General features: G+C 48.7%; 2 protein-coding genes across 2 annotated transcripts in view; both read right to left on the reverse strand.

Annotated features, from left to right (window-relative positions):
• The window catches only part of LOC140944712 (lactadherin-like), a 228011-nt gene that overhangs the window by 53736 nt on the left and 150869 nt on the right, over positions 1-23406 (reverse strand). The window lies entirely within an intron of this gene.
• On the reverse strand, positions 13749-14378 carry LOC140944715 (apoptosis regulator R11-like). The gene has a single exon (XM_073393835.1). The coding sequence runs from the start codon at positions 14376-14378 to the stop codon at positions 13749-13751; it is 630 nt and encodes a 209-aa protein (XP_073249936.1).

The raw sequence follows: 23406 nt of genomic DNA on the forward strand, positions 1-23406 counted from the left end.
CTTTGAGGGAACAACTGGAAGAACGAATGCGCATCGTAAACGATCCGGCCATGCAGGGGCGCGCGCGTTCTCTAAAACAGACCATCAACGCCATGGTAGGTATGGCGGGAAACAGAAAAAACCCTTACTCTGATACCAGAGTCGCAGGCTGCATAACGGCCACAGGACGACGGCTTTTACAGGCATGCCATCGTGTAGTTGCCGCCGACACGCTGGCTGGCTATACGGATTCTTTGTTCTTGAAACTACCCTGCCTATCCAGCAGTGAAGATCCGCTGTACTCTTGGATGTCACGTTCGGTCGTGGCCGAACACCAGGCTCGGTTTAAAACTGTCATCCATAAAGAATTGGAGAGCATGGCACCGACCGTTCAACATGGAACGGAGTCTTCTCTGCGGTTCGAGTGCAAGCAAATGGCGATGGTCGCATTGTTCACTGGCGCAGCACACTCTTACGCTGTCGGCAACTTGATTTTTCAAGACGGCGCCACTGAAAATCCCCTAGTGGAGATCCAGGTCAAAGGGTCCCTCAAGTCAGCGGCGATGGAATGTATCCGTTTATTCTACGAAGCCCTGGTCGACATCTGCATTGCAGGATATTTTTTTCTGGCAGACGAGAATTCTTCGCATGTGCACGAGATTAGAAAATTGGCCGCACTCGTCCCCATCCGTGTCATGACGAATACTGGATGGAAACAAGCCGTTGAGGTGACGACTTCATCCGAGCCACACGGTATGACCAATGCCATCGTACGTTATGCAGACGACACTGAAAGTCATCATTGGTTTCTTCCCGAGGCACACGTAGACAAACTTGTCGAAGTAACGCACGTGATTTGCCCGGATGAAGTTTGGTCTTGTGTGGATCGACGTCGTTTGACTATTGTGGCGACCTTAGAGACGTTTTATCGTCAGTTGTGTCAGGGTCGATTGCCTCTTAGTGCCTATGCCACGGATAAGTCGGGGCATGTATTGGTCAAGTTGGACGATGGTCAATCCAAGTGCGTCCAGTTATGGGAAGCAGCAAGAAACGGGCTACACCTCGATTTAGAAAACTACTCTAAGCGATGGATGGAGAAGTGCGTCGAGAATATCAAATGTGATATTTGTCATCTTCCTCTGATAGATGCCGCTCAGAGTCGCTACGTCCCGGGACAAGACGGAAAGGGCCCGGCATTGTTGCACGAATCTTGCAGTCCGGCCTATGCACTGTCACTCGATGAAGTTGCCCCTACGCACTTGTCGTCGCACATCAAGACTGCCATATCGGCGATTCTTGTGGCAGGTTCAAACAATGCGTTACAAGCCGTGGACCGCTTGATCGCTTTACGCAAGATGGTAGAGAGTGTTTCCGTCAAGGAAATGTTGCCATCGGAACCCTACCAGCAGATACTCGAGCAAATTAAGGCTAACGTGGTCGATGGCAAGTCTTCGAAAGACTACCTGGATGATCGCCAGGCATTCTGTTGCATTCCCGATGGCCAGCACTCTTGGTTCTATTTACCCACTTTGCCAAACTCCAAGACCGTTCTCGATCTTCTTTACCGAGCAATGCGAGTCCTGGTTAGACGTGGAAAGTACGCTGGTGACGATGCTGTCATGAAAGCGATCGATTCTTATCCTGCCCATCGTCTGCGCGTCGCACCTCCACCCATCTTGTTGGCGGATGGGACAGCCCCCTCTCCGGCGTGGCAGGAAGTCATGAACAAATCGGCAGAGTCTGCTGAACGCCCAAAATTCATAACATCCACTCCATTTCATTGTCAAGTATGTTGTAGGGCCTTTAACCTGGACATAGGCGCCTGTGGTCACTTGGCCTGCAAAACGTGCTCCAACGGATGGAAAATTTGTGTGATCTGCAGAGTTGAATGGCACGGGTGGAACTTTTCTCGAAACACACAAATGAACTACCATCCATCCGTGTTTCCACTAAAGGAATGGTACGAACAACTACCCACCACTAAATGGCGCGTATACTGTGGCCCAGAGGAACTGATCTACGACTCTTCTACGAGACACATCATAGCTCTCGCTCGTGGTGAAGCACTTAGCTAAAAAATGACACACTATGTATGCAATTTTCAACTGTAATAAAATGGGAAACTTGGACAACTTTTTCTTCTGTTTGCCTTCTTTTTATAAAGAGTCTATGGTAATTACAATAATATAATAATAATAATAATAATAATAATAAAGTAGCATATATATATATATATATATACATATATATATATATATATATGATATATATATTATATAAATATATATATTATATACATATATATATATTTCAGTCATTATAACACTTAAGGTAGGAAACTTGGCATTTCATTACTTTTATTTGCTCCGCCATTACCGCATACGGGCGTCTTGTGAAGTCTGCAAACAGTATGCTGGCTTTTCTTCTATCCCTGGTTTGTTATAATCTGTGAGATTACTAAAATTACCCTCTCTAAAAGTTTTTGCCATTCTCTTAGTAACGTCGCATTGATTACGACTGGTTTGAGATGTCCGTTATTTGGTCCGCTGCTGAAACGCGACCCCGGTAACAGAGACTCGGGTGGCTTCGGTTCTGCGACTGGCCTCTTTGCCTCGCTGTTAGACAGAACAAGGGGACGTTTTCTTCGAGGCGGCAGCACCTTTCTAGATCGTCGCTGATTTTTCTGGCGATACTGCAGCGTCTTTTTAGGTTGCCGCTGATTTTTACTTCGAGGCTGAAGAACCTCCCCAGGTCTTTCCAGGGAAGACGGCTCTAGTATCACGCCCCTCTTGAATCCACTGTCTGATTCTGCAACGTCACCAGTACTTAAAGGAGACGGTGAGAGGGCTTGGCGCCGAATGCCTACATAGACCAAGGATCCAATCTTACTACCATCGACCAAATACACTCGAGTTGGATTGTCGATATTATGCACTGTACCCATGGTCGTCATGATCGTTTGGCTTCTCATAGGAACATTTTTGATTGTTCAAGTGCGATCACCGGTTTTGACGGAATCTGTGTCTCCTCCGTGGAATCTGCCTAATTGGGGCATTTTGGTTACAACTACAAAAACAATATTGGTGCCAGAAGGAGTCGTATTAAGCACACTAGATCCAACCCGCGATAAGACCTTTCGATTACACCGACGGCCACCCAAAGGACCAAGCGACGATGGATCTCTCCGAGAAATGTTCAAGCTGTGATACTCTTTTCGATACAATAGCCAAGACATCGAGACTTGAGGTTATTCGAGCCACCACGACTTGGAGACAGGACTGCTGCGTGGGATTTCTAGATCTCTCTAAGTTGTCGATAATACAACCCCTGGACATCATGGCATTGAATCATACAATACAATCCTTGCAGTCATGGGAACGGTTTCGTCTTGTTGCCTTCACGAACGACAATCATGGAAAGTGCTTGGGGATCATTCACGATCGAAGATTTACCGAATATGAGTCGTGTCGAGACATGACAGATCCTCCACCAACTCCCTCTTGGCAGCGAGGAGAACCACGCATGTGTCTGTATGACGAGGAAACGTTGGCGGAAGTGACACGCAAGGTGTCCAAAGGCAACTTCATGTTCAGCGTCATTCCAGGAAGCAACCTAGGAACGATAACTTGCCAGTGCCCTGTCTCCCATCCAATGTTCGACTTCACAGCATGGATTGACGAGTTGACTCGACTGGGCAAGTATCGCGTTCAAGGAATTTGGTGCTTTCTCAATGTGAACGTCCCCGACCACAGTTTCTACGTGGAGGTGGTTACCAGTTGCGACGAACAGAGATGGGAAAGAGAAATCCAGCAAAGAGCTTTTTGGAGACGGTTTCCCTGGCATATCATCTGTACAATAACCCTTTTCGTGTTAACAAGGTTATTATGGAACGCACAATCGATAATGCCCTTCTGGAAAAAGTCTTAACTTACATTCCCTTCGTGGTCTACGATGGAAAAGCAAGATCTTTTGTACTCTGCGTTCATCGAGGATACGTGGATGCGACTGGGTTAGGATTGGAACACCAGCACGTGCGTTTTGCCAAGCTCCTTTCGGCCGTTGTTAAAGGTCGAGACATCCAAGTGGCTTTGCAGGCTCTGGAACACAGCGAACGTCAAGCCCTCCACCTGGCGTGTCCGGAGATGACGATGGTCGAGACGGATTGTTCTGTGCTAAAATCCCGACTCTCGTCGAATACAGAGGTACATCAGCTAGTAGCGTTCTTTCTGTTCGTGGCCTACGAGGGACATTGCGACATGGCCCTCATCGGCCGGACTTGGCGTGTACTACAGCTAGTTGCCGCAGCAGTAAAAGGAGGAACTCGGGCTTTGCAGTGGACGACGAAAGCGTGGCAGCGTCTGACCACCGAAGAACAAGATTCCTGGACAAGACAGTTTGGTCCACTTGGTCATGAACCGAAAGAGATGAAGAAACAACTGAAGACATTTTGTTCTCGATACGTCGACGATCATCCATATCTAGACGATCTGGCTATCTGCGAGAAACACTACGATCTCTTGGCGTTCCATGCCCTCGTTCAAAAGACCATAGGTCCGGTACCTAAAATGACACAGATACCCGGGGTAACTTGGGCAACCCGTCGTGCCTTGAAAGCGATCGTCGACAAGGACAATGTCCCATTCCCTCTGGCCGTTGTAGCCCTCGTCGTCGACGATGGGGACGTCGTGTCTGCTTTGAGAGACTACCTTGGATACTGGCGGGGAATAGAATCCAACGCGGTTTTCAAGAAATGGGATGGCGAGTTCTGGCAAGGCAAACCGGCTGCCGTCTTTTACATTACATCGGTGATACAGCGGCACGCCCGTCTCAAGAGCAGTCATGTGAGGCTGGTACAGCTTGATCAGGCGAAACAGGGGGACTCTTGTCCGTGTCGAACAGCGGCCCTGTACTGCAAAGACTGCCTGGAACTCAAGTCTATCCCAAACTTTTGCCATCCACCACCGGGTCGATCTATCGCATTTGACATCAATGCCGACCGAGTCGTCTGTCAGATGTGCAAATCCACGCGCGTCATCCAAGTACCTCTGCTCAATCCTCTGAACCCATCCACTACCTTATCCATTTCCCACCCCGACCGGAGCCCGTTACACATTTGCAATGGATCTCCCTTTTGCTTCAGCAAGACCAGTCACGTTGGCAGTTGCAGAGCATGCGAAGGTTAACTCGCCTCTTTTTTTTTTTTCTCTTAGTGTATTTATTTGAACAACAGAAATAAAATCGATCGCAAACAAAATATGACTCGTCGTCGTAATCTTTCCTTGGCCCTCCTGGTCCACCGATCTCGATGGCTCGTGACTGCAAACTCTGTGTGCAGTAGTCTTGCTCTATTGTGTGCTGTGACCTGCTTGATCTTGTGTATCTTCTGGTCACCCGTGTTTTCTCCACGCCATCGGTATCGCGCTTGCCTAGTCTTTCAGATCCACCCGTCATATAAAGGGACGGTTCGACTACATGCTTGTTCCCACAATTGGTCATGGCCACTTCTTCCGACCTCCGCCGACGTCCCAGTAGAAACGAGTACGCGGATTCACCTACCGACCACTTGGTCAACCCTGCATTTTCTCGGGCCGACATTTCCAAGCCGTGTGGCAGGTTGGCACTACGTTCCGCTCGTAAACGTTTCTTCCATGAAGTGCTTGCTGCCTTGCAAGACGGTGCGACCGACGTTCCGAGGGTACACGTTCAAGCCCAGCTCTGCTTTGCCTTTTTTGTGATTGTAGCATCCATGGGGATCATTTTTATCGCAGTCAGAACGTCGCAAGAGGAACAATGTGTCAACCGGTTTGGCGACTACGATCGGCCCTGTCCTCATGACCACAGCGAATGGTGTTATCAGCGAGTGGACGTTCACGGCAGAGTGCTGTTCACGCGCGATCTCAACGGTTATCATTTCGAAATGAATCCCAACTGTAGCACTGAAGCACCAGAGGACGATACGATGAAATGTCGCGGAGAATGGTCTTTCTCTCGAGAGAAGGAGGTAGTGTGGTACATGCGCAAGTACCTTAACGTCACCTCTGATACCACGAGCCTCGTGAGTCTTCCGGGACTAAAAGATAACAATCTCCGTCTAATGGCCATGCGTTGGATTCCCCGTGCGAGTGATCCCCAACGATCAACATGGGTTTTTTCGTCTGCTGCGATTCCGCGGGACGACTTTCCGGAAGCAGAACTCGTGATAGACGGGACGGTGGTGATCGGTCAGATTGTCGCTTCCAGCAGGTGACTCAAAGAGTCTGTGGCATCTCCGGCGAAGTGTAGCGAGAGTAGATCCCGAATCCATGCGATGCACAGCTGCAAAATGGTCTCGCTGGTACCCCGAGCAAAGTACCGGCCATCAATGACTGCCACCACCCCGCAGCCATCTACTGCAAAACAAAAGCCGTTCACATCTTTGCGATCGTCAGCTCGAAAGAGATTTGGCAAGCACCTTGCATCACATCCGATGCTATTCAGGTACAGGCGAAACAGTCCAGACACGAACACGGCTTTGAAGAAGCGGTCGCGAGGATCACTGGATCGCAATTCGAACACTGTCTTCTTGGTGACTTCGGAGATGGAGCGGTCGTATACCAAGATATCTCCGGGTGGGATGCCAATCGCGTACATGAGTTTTCTGGAGTCGATGTAAGGTCGAAAAATCCGCTGGCGACCACGAGTAAGAGGGTCTAATACTAGGTCATTAAAAGTATCAATCAAATGCCTGTACTCTGTATCTTGCAAAACCATGCCTCGCAGATTTCGGCGCAAGCGGTTGCACGCCGCTCGGTCGGTTGCCGGGTCGATAGATGGTAGCGGTCCAGCTCGACTGCTTCGGCTGCATCGTCGCACCAACGCGTTGATGATGTTCACAAGGCGAAGAAGGAGCCACTCATTCACCCCCTTGCATGATGTGGCTTCTCTCCGCTTGATAACCACCTCTTGTATGGCAGATCGAATGTCGGACAATTCTGCCCGTTCTTCTCTGTAGTCTCTTAGGGCCCTCGAAGACATAAGTTGACTGCGTGCCGCTTCGATGCTTGGTGCGGTGCAGGGTGTCTTGGAATGAGACGACCGTGCCAAGTTCATAATATCGGCCAGGTGATCGGGGGTGCCCAAATGGTCGAAGAGTCCATCGGACGTCGGAAAACGGCACGAGGAGCTAACGTCTGTCTTTTTGTTCGGTTGACTGGGTAGGTCGGGGACCAAGTGTCCTGCATCTGGTGGCAAGGGTGCCAGTGACGCAGCGAGATGTGTACAGGAGACGCGAACGATTTCGGCCTCGGGTGAGAAGGCATGGTCAAATCGACACTGAGTGCATGGAATGGGTGCAAAGACCGACCCGGTGGGCAAGCAACGCTGCGTACACAGAAATCCTGCAGAGGACATGGTCGTCTTTAGCGTTGTAAGCAGATCTTCATCTGAACGCCCAAAAAAATCAAAAAGTAGCCGTTCGGTCACCAGCGAATCCAGGTCACGGGTATTGGCTGCCCGTTTCATCGTCTCGGCCACGAGCTTCACTCGCTCGAAATGTTTGTCGTCGACAAACACTTCTATGACCAATACCTCGATAGCACACAGGCAGTACAAGACGTTCCACTGGAACTTGACGGGACATTCATCAAACCTGTCGACGAGTTGGCGGCGACAGTCTTGAAGTTCGCTCAGCGCAAGGAAGATACCATCGCAAGTCCTATCGCTGTCGAGAATCTCCGTCACCGAAGTATTGCATTCCGCCGCACGGAGCCTGATCAATTGCAGGGCAAACAGCTGGTCCGCCAACACGTCCGTTATGCTCTTGAACCAATCGGCCGTCATTGCATTAACAAACTCGGCTTGTCATACTGTACTGTAATATTGTGACCACGGTGCAATCATGGCCACGGCGTTGGTTCCACACCCGTATGGACCTCATGCAAACCCACCGACGTACGCAATGGTGCCCACAAAGGATCCCCTGGGATTCGTTCGAGCCGACAACGACGGAGTATCGCCCTTTGCCAGAAACAGCGCCCTCCTGTACAATCACCGGAACGGTCGCGTACACGGGAACCTGATCGGGTTGTTACGGGGCGGTTCATTCGGCCAGGGGGTCGACCATGTTCAGTATCAGTATAGCAACACGGTGACCCTAGACGAGACGACACCAGTCGACGTTACTGCATTGCCCTCGCGGATCTTCTTTGGAGCGCTCAACACGTATGATGGATATCTAGGCCAACACAACGACTTGCGATACCCGTTCCCGGTAGTCATGTTGGATAGTCAAAGGAGCAAAATCGTGTGGCAACATAGACAATACAAAGAGGAGGTATTGCCTCAGGTCACCGTTCGGTCCATAGTGCCCAGTTTGAGAAACAGAGAGCAAACCTGCGAGATTCACCTACAACAAATCGGCGGTGGCGTCGAACTCACGATCGAATCTATCGTTCACGGAGATGGTGTGAAGGTACAGAGCGAGATACTGCGTCGCATTCTGCAACTCGAGCTAAGCTTTGCCATGACGATGAATTTTCACATGACAAATGCCTTGGCTACAGCCCCTTCGCTTATTTGTCGGTACTTGCAGCGAATGTGGAACGAAGCCGACGACATGCTGAAGGGAACACACCCGAATCCGGCCAAGTGGGTCGATCAAGTACTATCGCGGCAGTTGCTGTCCTTCTGTCCGTCTCAAGTCGGCAGGGTATCCAAGCGTCATCCGATTCGTGATTTGATCAATAGCTTGAAGATCACCTCGCCCGCAGATGACAAAGGCACGCTCTTTTTGGCCACCACGTCGACCGTGGCCGAACTGTTGATGGAGAACAACGAGACAATGCCGTTTCCCGAGTCCCAACGCGTTTTTTACCTGGAAGACGACCGTTCGAATCGCAAGACCTTCAAACCTTTGCAGTCCTTTCCTGGTGTTGGTAAGATAGAAGAGTGGCAATTGCCTTTCATTCAAGTGGATGGTCAAAAGATACCCATCTTAAAGATGCCCGATCTACCGGACAAGAAAGGTGTGAACAGGTCGTCTTTTGTCAACTTCGTGACCGCGATGTTTGCAACGCCCATCGGATATGCCTTGAGCCACGTTCCAGATGTCGCAGAATTTCGCCAGGTCGATTTCAACGCAGTGCGAATGACGGTATTCGACAAGGGCGGTCAAGACGGCGAGATACAATGGCATCGAGACATTTTGTGTCGCAGTGGCCTCAACGATCCAGCGTTGTTCGATCCTCATGAGTACGACCTCTCCATGTTGTCGCTAGAGGGAGGCGAGGCTGCGGCAACTGCTTTCAGGGAATGCTTCAAAAGTCAAGAAGAGTACGACAGAAAGGTGTTCTCGCAAGCCGGGATAACGGCTCGCGACCGGGAATTCAACCTATGCGTCTCCAATCACGTCTTGTACGTGGGTAGGTCTTTTGGCAGAACCATTCCAAAAGACGGTGTATTCTCCGGCAACGACCCTCACAGTAACTTCAGGGCGACTGGAATCGATGGAAACCGACCCCTTTGCACGGTTATGGGGTATCTGCAGGCTGCACGCAGTGCCATTGCCAATATGCACGACATTGACAAAGGTGCCGAAAAGGTGTTCAAACCGTACATCGAGGCATGTCTACGTATCCCATTCACGAAAAAACTACCGAAAACCACAAAAGATGAACTCCATATACAAGACAAAGCCGTGCTCGACTGGGTGACCAAAGTGCCAAACCTCGACACTCTTTTATTGGACGAGCTACAGAAAGCCGAGGTTGGTACGATAGAGCCCTCTTTGCTCGTCATCCTGCTGGATGTTTTCAGAGGCGGTGGCATCTCTAAGTGGATGAATGTGCCAAGGGTATTTTTTGCCATCCTCGAAGCAGCAAACGTTGGTGCCTTCACGGCTTCTCTACACACGGGACTGGAATCGCTCTCTGCCATCGGCTCATTTGTAAGCTCTACCAAATTCCAGCAAACGGTCGAAAAACTGAGAGACGTTCACTCTGCCATTGGTTCATTCTGTCGTGATACCATGGCCTCGTTTGCAGTCGAAGACACGAACGTCAACGCTTACATCTTTTACGAGTTGGCGACCGTCGTACCAGTAGCCCACAACAAAGGAGAAGACGCCGCAACCCCCCGAGCCAAATTATGGATGAGGCGCATGTTTCTCGAGACGGTCATGGACTTGCTCGCAACTCGCCTGTACGCGATCGAAACAATACATGTTCCCGACTCCCTCCAATTTTACAACTACTCTTTTCAGCTTCAGGTGCATGACAACAAAAAGCGATACGAGACCTATTCCCAACCTTTCCTTCCTGGAGGATTTTATACGACTTACCAGTACGATGAGGACGAAGAGACAGACCTTGGTTTTGGCGACTTCACGGGATGTCACCCGCTTATCACCAGCAAACCAGACGGCGCGTTCGGCGAAGATCGAAAGAAAAACTTTTATCATTCTCACGTTAGCCGCCACTTTGCGGATTTGAGACAAATGTACGGCGTCCCTCTCTGTGAGCGCGTCGTGGCCGCTCTGGCAATGCTGCGTCCTCACACTCCGGCTAACGCACTGACAGTCCCGCGGCGTGTACAGACGCACGCTGCCGCCCAGATCGTGAGGTACGGAGAATTCGAGACCCATCGCATTGTACTCATTCGCGGCGATAATCCCAAGGCCCCTGTTCAAGATCTGTACTATGGCTTCATTGCTGTCGCGGCACCCGTGCTCACCTACAAGAAATGCAGCAACGGATGTACCGCTCTGAACGTTTTCATGCAGACGGCACCCGTTCTTCCCAATAAGAGCGCCACTACCATTCAGATGCCTCACTATTTTTGTCGAGGATGTATCAAAGGCATGGGAAACCGCATGGCCAACATACAAGGTTGCTTGGACAAGAAAGTAACGTTGTCACCCAAAGTGTTTGAGGAGGAGGCGTTCGCCGTGCCTGTACCAAGTTGCTTCGGCCATAACGAGTTTGGGGTCCCTTACTTTCCCATCGACGGCGTCTTTGGACCGAGCTTCTTACAGAACATGACAATGTGCGACCGTCCGGACCCTCTGCACACCATGGAAGGGGCTTACAGTTACAACCCGATGACAAGGGCCAATGCTCCATCGGAAATTGTGGTCCTCAACCGCCGTCTAAAAAACGCCTCTGCAGGCCAAGTGCAGTTGCCTCCCTGGTCGAGTGGGAGACATTCCATGTCAAAGGGACACAACGGACTCCTACAGCGCTTATCGAAGCTAGCCGTCGTAAACAAAGAGGGTATGAAACCCGATGCCCAATGGGCACCTGGTACAGCAGATGACTATTTGAACATTACACCCAACGATCGCATGTGCATGTTTAATCGATTCTATCACCCTGGCCCCAAGGGTCACGAGTATGGACAGAAGAGTCGCAGCATCCTGGGCGAGAACAGTAACAGTTCCCACAACTGGACTCAGACACTAGAGACGCATCATCGTTCCTTGAACCAACGAATCGAGCCACTGGATCAGCGCGGCTGTGAAAGGTTGATCAACGACATACCTCTATCAAACGGTTTTGCGTATTAAGCAAAAGTGGGGAACGGAACAGCAACGATTCAATATGAACTCAACAGAGCGCTTGTTGGAACACGCCGCCGATGAAGGGGTCGAAGTATTGACAAAACTCAATCGAGATGCCGCAGCTAGCTTGAGCTTGCCCCGTGCCATGGATGATTCCATATCCCGGGTATGGCCCACACGGAAAAACCGGATCACGCACGACATGGTTGCCAGCAACTTTCTCCATCTGGTGACCAAAGTTCTTGTCTACATGCAGATTATTCTACTCCTACACGGACTCGAAGCCGTTGGTCGTAACTGGGATCACTTGGCCAGCATCGACAAGATCTTTCTGCCCACCTTTGTCCAATTCGGCGTCTACCTCTTTATTGTTTTTGTCAGTTTCATTTGGGCCTGCTTCTCCTTCACTGCCGAAGGAGGCGATTCAAGACTCTTAGAATACGATGAGCTGCATCGATTGTGGCGTCTGTTCTATCACCTGTTCCCGCTCATCTTCTATGGCCTCGAGCTGTTATTCATTTACTCCATCATTCACTGCCACTTGAACAATGCTCATCGTGACCAAGGCCTTTGCAAGGCGTTCGACACAGAACGCATCACCGGTGTGTTGGCTTTAGTGGTGGTTGCAAATATCCTACATCGCGTCCTCAATTTTTACCAGATATTCAAACATACTCAACGACCAACGCGGCGAAAGATCTTTAACTCGGGAATGGGAGGTGCAAATGTGCCTCTCCTTAGTGGCAATGCCAATACTCGCGTGCCCACCGCCTCTCTGCAGCCGACAGCAAGACTAGCCCGCGTTCCTTCTGGTATGGGTCAAGTTCCAATCCCAGGCTCTACAGTTCCCACTCTTCCTAACACGGCACAGTTCCCCGACACAGATGCATCCAATTATGCTTTCCCAGAAACTAGTTACGAAGCAACTGCTGGCAGCATATAAACATATCCGTGATCCGCAGTTATGCATAGTGGAGAAGTTTTCGAAGACGAAGCATGGAACGCAACGAACGAGAAGAGAATAGACCTTCGTCCATCCAATCGTGCATGATGAACTTAGAAAAAGCACGCCGTACGATGCATGAATCAGCGAAAGACGTCGTAGAGTTGGTCAACAGAGCTAATTATTTGCTTGAGAGAGCAAGATGCTCTAACGAAGAAGAAGAAGAAGAAAGATTAGAGGAAGGGATGGAGGAACTATCTTTGTGCCTACCTGGTCTGGATCAAGGGTTAGCTGTGCAACCTACGCTGTCACCGCGCAACAAAGAGTTCCAAAAACCTTCTCGTCGAGGTGAATATTGGACTTTTTTGATGTTTAATCCACTGCAATATATTACGACAAATAATGTGCCTTGGGAGAGTCCAGTTGTTTCACTGGGCGGCGATCAGGGATACCGCGCATGTCTTCAAATGTTCGTGTCCAACAAGGAATCTTGGCAGGGAGGAAACCTCGGTGTGAGTCTTCGTTTGAAGCCTGGTCCCTATGATGCTTGGCTCGCATGGCCGTTTCCTGGCAAGGGTGTCAAGGTGGCCATGTTTCGCATCAACGGAAAGCAACCTTACGTTATCTCGTTTGGTATACCAAAGCTTGGAAGGTATGGTATCCGCGAAGCCAAGTGTTCGCATTTTCTGTCCATCCAAAATTTTATGGATGACACAGACCTCGTGGACAAGAAACCCCGTCCTAATGGGGAAGACGACGTCTTGCTCATCGGTTTCGCCGTACAAGGAGAAGAGATGTTTTTCCCCAAGTCAGAGAGTATCCTTGAGCAGAGAGTCAAGCAGCTGGAGCAATCGATGCAGAAAGTGGAACCAATTGCCGACGACTTGAACAACTCGAACAGACGGTTGGCTCAGCAAATTTCCCGATATGGCCGATATCGACACGGAGATCATTATTGTTGTTAAAGACGTTGATCATGCATTGATTGTTTAATAAAGAAAAGTGGTGTAATGCATTTATTGTGTGTATCCTTTTTCTGTATCGTCATCTCTGTCTACTTAACGAAGACAATAGAATGATAACTTTTCTTTATTTTATCTTTAACGAGTGGAACACCAACTGTTCATAATTTTATTGTTATTATTATTATTATTATTATTATTGTTATATTATTATTATTATTATTATTATTATATTATTAGTATTATTATTATATTATTGTTATATTATTATTATTATTATATTATTATTATTATTATTATTTTTATTATATTATTATTATTATTATTATTATTACTTGTAAAATACCAGAAAAGTAAGACAAGCTGCTAAAATGCTTCCCAGAGCCAACATAGTTTTCCTTCTGGTGTCTGTTTGCTCAGGAAAATAAGCAACAAAAGCATCCCAGCCTCCCTGTTCTCTGATCCATGGTAGCAGATTCTCGACGATATAGATGACAGTCCAATTGACCACGTGTTGGACCATGTCTGATCTCTGTTTCTTTACCAGATGATGGGCCACTGCGCCTGCAAACTTGTAAAAAGCCACTATTCTGCCCCAATTTGTTCCGTTTTGAAAAATGACGTTTGCCGTGTGAACCAACGTAGAATAAGCTGTGGCTGGTGTAATGATTAGCGTGGTGTTTAACAACTGGGACAAGTCTGGATTGTCCACTTCGATTATAGTTACCATTCTTCGGAGGGTATTTAAAGTTATGCTGGGCGGTGCCTGTAGATCAAGAAACTTTCGCGGTAGACCGATGAGTTCGTTTGGCTTGAACCTGCGCAATAAACTGTACCAGATATAGTCCTCAGCAAGAGACATCGCTTCCTCGATGATTCTTATGTCAGTACTCGACAATTGACATGCACTGAGTGGCGGCCATATGCCTTCTCCGTTATCTGCAGCTGTCGCTTCGGCCATAATGGTACCGAACGAATTTAACTGCGATCACTAGAAGAAAACTAATGTTCTCGTAGACTGGGTTTTCTTAGTAGCAATAATTAGCAGACTGAGGATCAGGTCGCTAGCAAACGACGAAAAACAAAACGTCTGAAAGTCAGCGATAAATGATCTTCCCTCTTTTATTCACCCACGACCATCTTCAAAACGATTTTTGATACTATTCATCGTGAGGTCATCGTACCATTGTCTGCCACGAATGGTCTGCGACTAATTTCAAGAGAAGGACAGTTGTCAGACGATGCTTTCTCTGCACCAACAAGTACTCAATCTTTTTCTTTTTATTGTTGCAACTCTATGTATCAAGATTATTGTCCTGAATATACATCATTCTAAATAAAAAGCAAGTATTTTTGTTTGCGTGTTTATACATATGTCTCTTTCGGGAGTCGTTTATTGTTTCTCGCCATTGTTCTCGTCAAAGGTTCAAGCGTGGAGACGTCCATGGCTTCGCCAGACTTCTTTGTTTCAAGATCTCTTAGACTGTTCGAGCCATCCCAGGTCTTTGTCTCTTCCTTATCGAGAAGCTGGTCGGGTAAGGCGTTGACCCACTCTTGACACCTTTGCATTGTTGACGCTGTCTTGCAAAGTGCCCTCACCCGCAATGATAAAAGTTCCAAATCCAGGGCTTCTTTCTGTGAAGGTTTCGTGGCATCGATTCCATGAGATGTCATGCTGACAGCGTTTTAACAGACCAAGGACGTTATGACCTCAACGTTGAAGGGAAAAAAAAACTGAGAAAGATTTCTGTTTCAATTTACCTAAAACTCTCGTCCCTCGCACCTGCTTGTTACTAAGGATAATATGAGCAGATTGCTTTTTTGCGTCGTGCCGTCGTCCCTGCAACTCGTCTAACGACCTTCGATGGTTGCAGTCGTCTTAAGTTTTCTCGATTCGATGGTTTTCTTGAGATTAAAATTAGTTCGAAGGGTTCGCAATCAGGGAAGAGTTCATAGAGGCGAGAAGAGTGAGATGCGACACGCCCATCAACGGTCATCAACTGTACGTGGTGTGGTGAAGCCTTAACGAAATTGCAAATTTTTGCGATCCCTCTTCCGAGGGCATGATGTCCTCTGATTTTCAATGTCCCGAGAGGCCTTCCCTTTGAGTCCTTCACGTTGATCCTGCATAGCGTATTGTCTCGTCTAGTCAACTTTTCTCGGTTCGTCAATGGCAATGATTGATCGGCCATGGAATCTACCCATTCTCGACACCTTTGCATCGGGGTTTTTTTCTTCAGTAATTCCATGAGATGTCTTCGACCTAGCATCTTAATGAACTAACCCCTTGATGTCAGAAAACAAAAAAGAATGTCACCATCTAAACTTCAATACATTATTTGTATTTCGACCCTTTGTGGTTGTCGTTCATTACATCAATCGAAAGACTATCTGTCTAGTAGGTTGGGTCTGTGAGATGCGTTTTTCCTCGATGTAGTCTGCCACGTCTACTAGCAATTGGTTGATTCCAATCAAGACGGTTCTGTAGGGATCTAGACGACTGTCTCTGTCTTCCTTCAGGCAATCCATGTTTCCTTCAAAGAGAGAGACATATTCTGCCGGAACATGTCGAGACTCGGTGTTAGGCGTCACCTTCTTCCTCTTCAGAGTCTGAAGACACGAAGAAGACGTCGTCGCTTGGTCTCGGGTGAGCAAATTTTCCTTGGCGATGTGTTCTCGTCGATCCATGATGGTCGACTTTGGTGGGTCGCAGTCGTTTTCGGCTTTCTCGTGTCGGTGGTTCCCTACGGGTAAAAACTAGTTCCAAGGGTTCGTTATCAAGAAAGAGCTCATAGATTCGAGAATTGTTGGAGACGGTACGCCCGTCAGCCGTCATCATTTGCACAGTGTGCGGTGACACCTTAACAAAATTGCAAAATGCTTTAATCCCCCCTCCAATGGCTTGGTATCCTCTGATTTTTATGGTTCCCAATCGCTTTCCCTTGGAATCCTTTACCCCTATCCTGTGCAGTGTAACGTCATTCTTAGTCATCCTTTCTCGGTTGGTGATGCGCAATGGGCCATCGTCGTCGAGGAGGGACAGGTTTTGATTGAACCTCTCCTCTAAACTATCGGTAGCGTTCAGTACGGTCCCCTCGCAGTCCACCTCGCCTGCTATCCCATACGTTAGTCGCCAACGACTTAGATGCTCTTCCAACGGTTTGTGGAGGTCTTGTTCGTCCACGAAAATGTTGTCACGGATGACTAAGTTATCGACTTCGAGAATGGCCACAATCAATGCATAGCCTGCCGAAAACACTCGTAATTCTCCCGTGACATCGAAGGGCTGATCTCCGGAGACCTTGTGCGTTCGATTAACAACGAGGCAGGCCAATTCTGGGGTTGAAACGTTCAGTTTTTCCAACAGTTCTCGGGCGCTTGTCATACTCGTAACGAACACAGGTTCGTAAGCCGCGGAAGACCACCCTTTCATCACTTTCTTGTTCAATAAAATTGGCTCCACCTTGATCGTGCGACACGTCTTGATAATATCAGCAGCAACCTCGGAATCGTACAAGTAATTTCCATCGAAAGTGACGTTGTACAGGGAAGGGTTGTACAAGGCTTTACAATTGCGGGTCATCTTTAGAATTGCATCGTGTTTGATTTTTGCCACCGTGTCATTTCCGGATACTGAAAAGTCGATGGCAATGCCCAGACATTTGCTCTCTAAACGAAACTTGTGCATCATCGACACGATGGATTCGGTGGTCTTGGTGGCTCTAGCCAACATGTAATCTGTGATTTCGTCCATGTCCATCGTTTCCTCTATGTCGGAATGCATGGCAGCCTCTCTGGCAGACAAAATGTCATGTCGAGACTTATCTAGATCATGCGCCACTACCTCGTCGAATGTCCGATGTATCAAGACTTTCGCTGCTCCCTCTCGACTCAGTCGCATCAATGGCACCATCCCGTCGATCCAAAGAGGTGCTGGTACGAGCGCCAAACGCAAGCACTCCTCACTGGCGAACCACTTATTCAATAGCCCATCACAGGGAAATGAATCGATGAGCAGAGAAGCGAAACCAGCAACGGCCCTTCGATAGCAACCAGAGGACATTACGTCCGCACGTACGTCAAACCTCGAGACGACAAACCGTCGTGCCCACTCACGAATCACCACACGCACGGCCTCTGCAAAAGTCTCGATACGGTTTACGTTCACGCAGAAGACGTCTCTCTTGTCCACGTAACTCTTGGTAGGCTTGGATGACACGATGCATCTCACCCTTGGTGGATCCTCGATCACTACCGGCAGTTTGAGCGGCAAGATTTCTCTCACAAGGCGTTCGACTAGACACTTGACCTCCAATAAAGAATACGTGTAATGACTATTACATTTGCAGTCGGGATCGTGATCGCGTTTCAGCTCTAGTGCCAACTCCACGAGCGATCCTTTCTCTACAGTGCCGTTCGGTTTCATGGAGGTGTCGACCGCCTCAAACTCATCCTGGTAGCTCCACCTCACGTCGCCTCGATTGACCGCTTGGCGTCGGTCCATGGTGGTAATTTGCGTGGTGTGAACGAGGAACAGATCGTAGCGATTACATTTGGCTTGAGCCTCCATCAAAAATGCGGGTGCAGACAACATCGTCTCGATACGAGTTGGCATTTTTTTCAGTTCCATAATCGATGCACGAATACAGGCACCGTGTTCCCCACCTAGATAATTTGCATTACCGACAAGATGGCCTTCGATCCAGTCCACGGCTCGTCTCCAATCCACGCCATGGCGTGGGTCCTTCTCCTGCTGGCCAGAATCGTCCTCTGCGTAAAGAAAGTTACATATCATTCTACACAAAACGTGCGACAACGCGTGTACGTAAGCCAACAGAGTGGTCGTCCAAGTGACACAGGAAGCTTTGGCTAGGTAGATGACTTCGCTTCCGGACTCGGCCTCGCATGCGACGGATCCATCGGTGTCGCCATTGTCTATCCATACCACGGTCGGCACGCCAGTCGAAGCTGGTAAGGCTCTTCGAACGACGTGTTCGATCCCGGATACCAACTCCTTGCCACAAGCGACACTAAAATCTGTAAATCGAGAGCATGCACAACCTGCGTGTTGCTCGATCCAGCGTTCCGGCATGCCGTCACCGTCTCCACTCATCGTTGGTTAAATCGCAGTATTGATGAAATCTAGCTCGCACTTATAAAAGTTGATACTTTGTTGAATTAGTAATAATTCCCAGCGAGACGAGATTGAATCACCGCTATGGCTGCCTCTTCCGATCAATGTTTTCGAAGCGAGTTCTTTTCACGTTACTGTCCGTTGAATCCAGGAGTCAAACCTTACCTTCCTGGGATAACTATCAGCAAAGACCATTCCTTTGTGAAGAAGATGGACGATTGGAAAAGCGCTCATGGAGGAAAACGCAACGATGAACTGACGCCGCCCGTCATTCGCGAACACCCGGGGAATCCATTGGCCGTGATCGAGGGGTCTGACAACATCGATTACGTAATGACCGACAAGAACCACGGTGGAAGATACTTTGCCGACGAATTGGCCCAGCGGCAAGCTTTGAGTCTCTGTTGGGATCTCGGCGATGGAGTGGCAGCGCAATTGGGGGTACATCCCTTGTACTTTTCCTGTGTCATTATGGTGCCAACCGACGGTACTCAAACTAACTACCGGTACGACAAGAGTGTCTACACAAATGCGTACATGCGACAGAGTAGCGCCAAAGTGGCCAAGGAGCAGTTGCCCGAAACGATCAAAGGGGCTACTCTCCACGAAGTGGTCAATGAGGTCATGAACAGCGACATGGTCGTCCAAACGATTCGCAAAAATATTGGGTATTACGAGCTCAGCACCAACGACCGTTTCGAAAACCTGTCGAACCAAAAGCTCAGGGAATTGCTAGACGTGGATGCCAATCACCTCAGTGGGACGGACGATATCTCATTGAGTCCCCTATTTGTCCAAAAGATCCGGAAAACGGAGTATGAACCCAGACCAGACGGCTCGTCGGTGACTTATCCTCTCTTTGACTACGGTTTTGGAAAACTGTTCAACGAAAGCAATATCTTGACAGGACGAGTATGCCGCTTGACGAAATTTCGCAAGGGAAAATCTGTCAAGTTTTACCGACGCGTGGGCCTGGCATGTCCGTCGTTCCTCAGTGTCGGAGGCACGCTTGCATTGCAAGATGAAGATGAGCTGGAAGAACGCGACCGTATCTTGAAGGACAATCAAGAGTACCAAATTGAAAGGATGCAAATGCGTGGTCTAACACCTTACGAGAAATCTAAGACGTACGCCACTGGCAGTTTTGACCTGGTGTACAACACAGGAAGCAAGGATGCCGCGCCCAAGAAAAAGGTTGCCCACTTTCAACTCTTCACGAGGACGAAACTGGATCATCGGGCGGTTTTACCTTTTGTGCTCGTCCTCGAGATGATCAAGAGCGAATTGGTCACGTATCTGGCTTTGATTTGCATCATCCACCATCAGATGAACAACCCACAGAGTTGTCGGTTCGAATCGGGAGACGTGAAACCTGGAGACGCGACCATTTCTGTGTACCAGCGACTGGTCGAGACGCTGTTTCCCTGTTCGGCATGGTGGGGTGATGGAACGATCATATCTGGTGACAAGTGGAAAATGACAACCAAGATGGTTCTTTCCAGATGGCCCACCTTTCTCTCTTCAACTGAAGAAAGCACCGAAGAAGTATTAGACGTCGCCGGAGCAGACGAGCGTACGAAAACAAAGTGGAACAAGATCATGGAGACTCTTCGAGAGAGCGGCCAGTTTCATCACTACCTGTTCTTGCCAGTGCTGGAGTCCAAGTCCTTGACATTCACCAAAGACGACCGAGTGTTTTGTACCAACAACCGCAAATGCATCCTAACAGAGGATCAAGTGAAGAAGTTGTTTGACCATCGTTTTGAAAGAACCAAAGGGCCGTTGCCGCGGACGTTGGTCTCGGCCGTCGTATCCCTCGGCGCCTTGGAGAAACCAAAGGAAGATTTCAAAGTTACCCGCATGACCTTAGATTTACAACAGCCGTTCAACACCCTGCTAAAGGCAGAGACCATACGCATCTTTCGCATAGTCAGTGACAACACGGGTGAACAAGAACCAGAGTACGACGTCAAGATCAATGGGTACGTGGAGGCACTGCGTATCAACGCGTTTAAGAACAACGAGGTGCTGTCGACGAGCAACATACACGAGTATCTAGAGTGTTTGAATCTACCCGAAAATGAGAGGGCCGATGTAATCAACTGGTTCGAAGACCAGGAGGCCACAGAGGAGACGCGTGAATTCGAGGGAGAATGCCAGGGTAACCAGAAGAACTCGGACAGAGAAGAACCGAGCGCCAAGAAAGCAAGACTGAGCGACGATAATTGATTTTTGTATTAAACGTTATCTATACCCAAAAGCCCTGTATCTTGCGGTCATTTTTGTTGTGTGTGTCAACCATGTTGCCCGTACAAGTACTTGTAGATGTTTATGGCTTGGGCCCTGGTAACTTCGAAACATTTTGCCAATGGCTCGATCCTCCCGCAAGAGCCAGAATAATAGAAACGGGGGACGATGGGAATACGGACACTACAATAACGTATCAGTGTCAGTGGACCCTAGACACGACGACGCCCATCCATGTCCAACGCATATTGTCTCTTGCGGATGAATTGAAGGCGTGGGTGAAGGAGGCGGGTGGTCAAGTGCAGAGACTGCGGATAGGAGTACCCTTTCGTGTCCATAATGCCAACGAATTTCACGACTATGATTATCTTGAATGGATCGTGCCCATGACAGCCAGGAATCGAAGCAATGCATACCGGGGGTTACGACGACGGGTGGAAGAAACACTGAACATGACTGTGGAGCTCAATCGCGACTACTTGGAAATGATGGAGTCAAATGGTAGTGCGAGATTTTTCGTCTCTAGGCGATTACCTAAAATGCCCATGAGGGATGCAATCGACCAATTTAAGATGTTGAACCAGTTTCTCGCTGTTTGGCGTAACTCTCGCATATTGAGCGAACCTTGGGGTCTGAAAATATTGTACGATTCAAGTAGGCCCAACGATGTCTAGCAAACTTGAAGGGACTTCATCGCTGGACATTGCAACGTTATAACTGTAGGCAACATTTGACAATAATCATTGATGCTTTAATTTAATCTACAAAGATTTTTTGTTCATTAAAAATGTACCCAAAAAAAAAACCACTCCTAGTCCTTACAGTCCTCATCCCTTTCCACCATAACCATGTTTCCGGCAACATATGGCAGCTCTTTGTAGACTTCTTGCAAGACGATGGCAAGTTTTACGGTGTCGTCTTTTTCCCTTCCCAGAACTAAGAGCGAATCAAAATGACCGTGCGTTTTATCTTGAATGCATGAATGGAGGACTAAGAAGTTTTCAGAGGAATAAACCACACCAAAACCGATCGTCTGCTCGTCATGAGTCGCCAAGTTCGTTAACGGAAACGCGTACAGTCGTACCAAACGTCCTGTTATCATGAGTCCAACGGTGCCATTTGCTGGTTCTCCTGCTCCTCCTCCGCCTCCTTCCAGAGGATACACGATGGACCGTGTTTCGTCGATCGTTACCTTCTCTATCTTGTGATGAGAGGACGTGTCGTTTCGTTTTGCCATATACCGGATGGCGAGAGAACCGTTTCTAGGTCGGACGTTTTTGAGATCTTTGGCTTCGTCGACGAACGATAACTGTACGCAGGCATCTGGTGGATTATACGTGTTATTTTTGAGGGCCATCAAAAACCATCGCCCTACCAAAGAGCGAAACTGTAGCCACCCCTTGCTCTGACTTTTACAGATCGTTCCACCTTTGTAGCGCCGGTACTTGGAGACGTCGCGAACGGTACAAAAGTCTCCCCCGTAGCCTTTTTGACACCTACAGACGGGTGACCCTGTGAGATCAGAGTCGCACCTTCCTCCATTGAGGCAATGATTACTGCAATCGACAAAATCGATCACGTTATGGCACTGCTTCCCAGCGCGTCCGAACTTGCAGAAACAATTGTAACCGTCTTGATGGTTGATACACTGTCCGCCTTCCTTGCAAGGTCGAACTAGGCAGTCGTCCATGTCGACGGTGTGTCGGCAATGGACACCGTGATAACCAAACGAGCAATGACACGTCCTTCGCGAGCTACGTTTTAGACACTGACCATTGTTGTTACAATGGCCTCTAGTCGTGCAAGTATCACCGTCTTGTGATCTGTATTCGCACCGTGTTCCCATCCAGCCCAACTGACAGCTGCACGAAAACCGTTCTTGGTCAACTGGATGCTTCACGCAAGTCGCTTGACCAAAGCACGGGTTTTCGTAATCGCACGGGTGTATTTTATTTTCACAGAGCGGACCCCCGTATCTGTCCTTGCAGATGCAGGCATAACCACCCTTTGGACCACGAACGCATTCTTCCGTTCCTTCGGCGCTGCAAGGATTAGACGCACACGGATCGTAAAAGGTGGCACAATGTCGGTCTTCCGTGCAAGGGATGTCACGAGGGTAGTCTGAAAACCCAAAGAGGCAAAGATTCTCGATGCATGTCGCGCTGTAGATTGTATTCTCGATGAAGATACCGGGAGTCTTGGACAGAGATAATGACAATGTAATCGCCAGCGAGACTGCTACCAGCATCAGTGCAAAAAAGGTGACCAACGGACATGACCCACAGATTCGATCGGGCCACTTTAGGGGTCCCTCGTCCACTTCTTGACACGAATCGTCCGTGTTACAGGGATGAGTCGGTACCGACTGGTATCTGGAGTGAGACATCTTTCAATGGTCCTCGCATACAAAGTCGGGTGGCTAGCGACTGTTTAATAATTCAACCCTAATTCTCGGACTACCACTGTGATACACCGGTCGACAAAACACACCTGCGAGGAAATGTGCAAAGCTGCAATGGATATCACTTCCCAAGCAATCAGTCCCAAAGCAAAGGTGATGGCGACGCCAACCCATCCTGTAAAGTCCCATCTTTGTTCGTTGCCGTGT

The sequence above is a fragment of the Porites lutea genome, chromosome 7, assembly GCF_958299795.1.
Source record: "Porites lutea chromosome 7, jaPorLute2.1, whole genome shotgun sequence".
Taxonomy (NCBI): Eukaryota; Metazoa; Cnidaria; class Anthozoa; order Scleractinia; family Poritidae; genus Porites; species Porites lutea.

Coding starts and splice junctions, on each gene's coding strand:
- LOC140944715 (XM_073393835.1), bottom strand. CDS start 14,378: ATGGCCGAAGCGACAGCTGCAGATAACGGAGAAGGCATATGGCCGCCA.